This window comes from Babylonia areolata, chromosome 32 (assembly GCF_041734735.1).
Source record: "Babylonia areolata isolate BAREFJ2019XMU chromosome 32, ASM4173473v1, whole genome shotgun sequence".
NCBI lineage: Eukaryota > Metazoa > Mollusca > Gastropoda > Neogastropoda > Buccinidae > Babylonia > Babylonia areolata.
Window position 1 is genome coordinate 7,887,486 of NC_134907.1, and position 5,610 is coordinate 7,893,095.

Genomic DNA, 5,610 nt, shown 5'->3' on the forward strand with positions numbered 1-5,610 from the left:
TCATCCCGATTACCATCATCAAAATATTGCAAGCGGAACGCTCTTATACTGAAGAGGTGAATGTTGACAAAGAATACCACAGTTCTGACGACGGAAGCTAAAGGTTGGGTCATTCAGACACCCACTGGACATCCGAGGTGTCTGTGTAGAGGAGAAGAGAGGACTGGCCGTACTGAGTGAGTTAAAAGAATGGGAAAATGCATGCCAGCCGAATGAAGATACATCGACAAGCTGGAATTTATTATAACTTTTTTTTGTCACGTTGTTGTAAGTACTGATACCCACATGGATGTATTCAGTTACGCAGTATATATATATATATATATTTATATATATATATATAGTGTGTGTGTGTGTGTGTGTGTGTGTGTGTGTTTGTGTGTGTGTGTGTGTGTGTGTGTGTGTGTGTGTGTGTACAGTGCAAGCGCGCACATGCACACCGTATATTATTCATCACAAAGTTCAAACTACTCAAAATTGTTCGGAGTCAACATAATCAAAATGCATGGATGTTATGCATACAGTACATTATACATCACAAAGTTCAAACTCAAACTTGTTCAATATAATTATAATACACAGGTGTTCTGCTGTCACCTACGTTTCGTTAATTCATACACCGTGGCCAGAACAGCCTGTTGACAACTGATCGTCTTTTGATCTGGATGGCAGAAACTGGTACCAGTCGTGTCCTTTAGTTGGATCCCATCCGTAGTGATGTCCCTTGGTTAGTATGATTGCCGTCCGGTTCAACTCGACGGGGAGGGTGTCGTACAAAGTCTGGACACATTTTGCATATCTGCGGAAGATAGAATAAATGAATAAGTAAATAAAAAGGTAATGTTCAATTTTAGCATCCTAAATCATTGCACATATTGGCTACATTTCCATGGTTTGTGGGACGAAAAAGGGAAAAAGCAAGATGGTGGCACGTTAATTCAGTGACTGAATCCGCATCAAAATTTAGTAAAATAACGTACAAAATAAGAGTCGAAATCCACTGTAAATGGGTTACAACATCTGTTAATGGTAATATCGTATCATACGTGTTCAAAAATTGCCGCTAAAATAGGTGCAATATTGTAGGATGCTAAAACTGGACTTGACCAAAACAAAATAATGAACTGAAATATAAATGATGATAACAATAATACTAAAAAAACAATTCAAAAACAACAACACACCAGCCGATTTCAGTTTGTATAAGTAAATATGTTAAACTGTGTCAAAAGAGGAAAGGAATATGCTGATCTAATTAATTATTAGAAGAGTTCCCATATAATACTGCCGAAACTGAACTTGGCTCAGTGAAAGTCATGGACGAAACCACGGTTTAGAACTAAACGTTCACGCACTGAAATTGGTATCATAATGTAAACAATGTGGCGAGGGTTTGGGAAGGAGACCGGGGGGGGGGGGGGGGGGGGGGGGGGGGGGTATCACGCCGTCAGTTCAGATACAGATGTGATCCCTTCAGTAAAATGTAACATACTCGCACGTCTTCTTCTTCGTTCATGGGCTGAAACTCCCACGTTCACTCGTATGTACGCGAGTGGGCTTTTTACGTGTATGACCGTTTTTACCCCGCCATGTAGGCAGCCATACTCCGTTTTCGGGGATGTGCATGCGGGGTATGTTCTTGTTTCCACAACACACCGAACGCTCGACGTCGGTGGATTACAGGATCTTTAACGTGCGTATTTGATCTTCTGCTTGCATACACACACGAAGGGGGTTCAGGCACAAGCAGTTCTGCTCATCTGTTGGCATGGGAGATCGGAAAAATCTCCACCCTTTACCCACCAGGCGCCGTTACCGAGATTCGAACCCGGGACACTCAGATTGAAAGTCCAACGCTTTGACTACTCGGCTATTGCGCCTGTCACACACGTCTAAAACAAATCCAAAAACAATCCTTTTTCAAGCATGCATGCGTCTCTCCATAAAAAATGTGCTCGTCTGACTGACACATCATTGTGAAGAGCTTTGAGACGTGTAAAAGCACAAAATGGACATTATCATTATTTTGTTGGTCCCAAGGTTGTCATAGGCGAGGGGTGGCAATGGGGACAAGCTCCCGTTGTCCATAAAATGCCCCTCACGGCGTGCGTCTCCAACAGCCTCTGACAACTAAGTCCAGCTCCTAGCCTGCTAGTGTGGCTTAGATATAAGCCCGGCGGAACTGCTACTACTGATAGGAGAAGGGGCGAAGGCGGGTTACCTGGCGCCTGAAAACCAGTGCTTTGGGTAGATGGGGCTCATCAGTCTGGGAAGACAGCTCATCTAAGAGAAGGAAAACTCTGATTTCAAACCTCCGCTGCCTTGCGGCCATACCCACTCATAGGAGAGGCTTCGGGAGTCAACCCTGAGGAAAAATCCGGAGCCGGAGTCCCCAAAGGCAGTCCGAGGCTGTGTACAGCAACGTTCTGGCAACTCCGACGGCACTGGAACCATGTGTATCGGCGCTTGCCTTTCCAATGGACCTTTCCAGCGACGTGGAGAGGGGGGGTCTGCTGCATGGGTAACAGCTTGCCCTCCATACTTACTTACCCAGGCTTTGCGCTCTGGAGAGGTCACTCCAGCTTCGCTTTGCAGCGTCGACAAAACACGGGAAGTAGCAGTCTACCGGTTATAAGTCTGCATACTCAAATGACGTAGAGTCAGACGCCAGGGGCTGCTTCCGACGGTGGGAGAGGTCATCGCATCTCACTGGGCAGCTACCGTCCGCCTTAAGCTGGGCAGTCCCCAGCCAGTAAGGTGCTGCCCCGCCACGGTCCGTTAGCCTCACTGGGTGCGTGGGGTTTAGGGTGAAAACCGACAAGTGGATCGACAACTATGCACCAGGCAACAGAAAAATGAAAACTCCCGCCCTGAAATTGGGCACGTGGAACGTAAGGACAATGACACCAGGCTTTTCTGACGACCTGCAGGAAGTAAATGATGCTCGCAAGACAGCCGTCATCGACAGAGAACTGAGCAGACTGCAGATGGACATCGTCGCCCTTCAAGAAACCAGGCTCCCAGAAACAGGATCTGTGAGGGAGAGAGACTTCACCCTGTTCTGGCAGGGCAAACCATCAGACGAGGTCAGAGAACACGGCGTGGGATTCGCAGTTAGAAACAGATTACTGGGGTCCATAACCCCACCAGCAGAAGGAACAGAGCGAATCCTGTCTCTCCGACTCCAAACATCCTCAGGACCAGTCAGTCTAATCAGTGCCTACGCACCAACTTTGGCATCCACAGCAGAAGCAAAAGACAAGTTTTATGACGACCTCAGTGCTGCTATAAGGAGAATTCCTGACAGAGAACTACTGTTCATCGCCGGCGATTTCAACGCCAGAGTAGGTGTCGATCACAACTCCTGGCCCACCTGCTTGGGTCAGTTCGGCACTGGGAAAATGAACGAGAACGGCCAGCGCCTGCTAGAGCTCTGCTGTCATCATGGTTGTGCATCAGTAACACCTTCTTCAACACGAAGCCTCAGCATAGAGTCTCCTGGAGACACCCGCGATCCAAACACTGGCATCAGCTCGACCTGATCCTCACCAGACGTGTCAACCTTTCCAGCATCAAGATCACTCGCAACTACCAGAGCGCCGATTGTGACACTGACCACTCTTTGGTGTGCAGCAGTGTGAAGCTCCGCGCGAAGAGACTGTACCGTACGAGAAAGGAGGGCCGACCTCGCATCGACACCAGCAAAACACGCGATCAAAGAAAAGTGGAGGAGTTTGCGCGTGTGTTGGAGGATTCTCTCCCTGGCCCACCCACTGCAAATGCCCAAGACCGATGGGAACACTTCAGAGATGCTGTCTACAGCGCCGCCATGTCCACCTTTGGCAAAAAGACCAGCAAGTCAGCTGATTGGTTCGAAGCCCACCTAGAAGAAATGACACCAGTCATCGAGGCCAAGAGAAACGCCTTGACGGCATACAAAACCAATCCCAGTGAGCAGAACCTCCAGGTTCTCCGTGCTGCTCACAGCAAAGTCCAGCAGTGTGCCAGGAAATGCGCCAACGACTATTGGCTTCAGCTCTGCTCCCAGATTCAGATCGCAGCTGACACAGGCAACATCAAGGCGATGTATGACGGCATCAAGCAGGCATTGGGCCCAACGCAAAAGAAAACAGCCCCTTTGAAATCAGCTACAGGGGAGGTGATTCAAGACAGAGAACAAGAGATGGAGCGCTAGGTAGAACACTACACTGAGCTATATGCAAGGGAAAATGTAGTCACAGAAGATGCCCTGAATGCCATAGAGTGCCTACCAAAGCTGGAAGAGCTTGACAGAGAACCAACCATAGATGAACTTAGCGAAGCCCTGGACTCTCTTGCCTCTGGCAAGGCACCAGGGAAAGACGGTATTCCCGCCGAAGTACTGAAGTGCTGCAAAGAGACACTCATCACCGAGTTGCATGAAATCCTCTGCCTCTTTTGGAGTGAAGGCGAAGTACCACAAGACATGAGGGATGCTAACGTCGTCACACTGTACAAAAACAAAGGTGACAGAAGCGACTGCAATAATTATCGCGGCATATCCCTCCTCAGCATCGTTGGGAAAGTCTTTGCACGAGTAGTACTGAAGAGGCTCCAAGTACTTGCAGAGCAAGTCTACCATGAATCGCAGTGCGGTTTCCGTGCCAGCAGATCCACTATATACATGATCTTCTCCCTCAAACAACTTCAGGAGAAATGTAGGGAGCAAAGGCAGCCACTCTTCGTTGCCTTCATAGACCTCACAAAGGCTTTCGATCTGGTCAGTAGGAATGGCCTCTTCAAGATCCTTCCCAAGATCGGATGTCCACCCACACTTCTCAGCATCATCAGATCCTTCCACGAAGACATGAAAGGCACCGTCGTCTTTGACGGCTCAACATCAGCTGCCTTCAACATACGGAGTGGAGTGAAACAGGGTTGCGTCCTGGCTCCCACCCTGTTTGGAATCTTCTTTGCTGTGATGCTGAAACACGCATTTGGTCCTGCAGCTGAAGGTATCTACCTCCGAACCAGGACAGATAGAAAGCTCTTCAACCTCTCCAGACTAAGAGCCAAGACTAAAGTCCAGCTGAGGTGCCTGCCTGACTTCCTCTTTGCAGACGACGCAGCAGTAACCGCCCACTCTGCCGAGGACCTACAGCAGCTCATGACTTGCTTCAGCGATGCCTGCCAAGACTTCGGGCTTACCATTAGCTTGAAGAAAACACAGGTCATGGGACAAGATGTGGACTCTCCCCCAGCCATCACCATCAATGACCATGAACTGGATGTCGTCCACGACCTCGTTTATCTGGGCTCAACTATCTCAGACACCCTCTCACTTGACGCAGAGCTCAACAAGGCGGCTACCACCATGACCAGACTGACAAAGAAAGCATGGAACAACAGCAAGCTGACTGAGCACACAAAGATCGAGATCTACAGAGCCTGCGTCGTGAGCACCCTCCTGTATGGCAGCGAGTCCTGGACTTTGCGTGCCCGACAAGAGCGAAAGCTCAATGCTTTTCACATGCGTAGCCTCCGACGCATTCTGAACATCACTTGGCAGGACAAGGTCCCAAGAAACACTGTCCTGGAAAGAGCTGGATGCACCAGCATGTACACGCTGCT

At 48.8% G+C, this 5,610-nt stretch overlaps 1 protein-coding gene across 2 annotated transcripts in view; it reads right to left on the reverse strand.

Moving 5' to 3' along the window:
* Positions 1 to 447: 447 nt before the first annotated feature.
* Positions 448 to 5,610, reverse strand: part of LOC143276709 (phospholipid phosphatase 3-like) — a 14,035-nt gene continuing 8,872 nt past the window's right edge. For both annotated transcript variants that reach the window (XM_076581352.1, XM_076581351.1), the window contains exon 6: positions 448 to 799. In XM_076581352.1, coding sequence (XP_076437467.1) covers positions 750 to 799 — 50 coding nt within the window. In that variant the 3' untranslated portion in view covers positions 448 to 749. The remainder of the gene's footprint in view (positions 800 to 5,610) is intronic.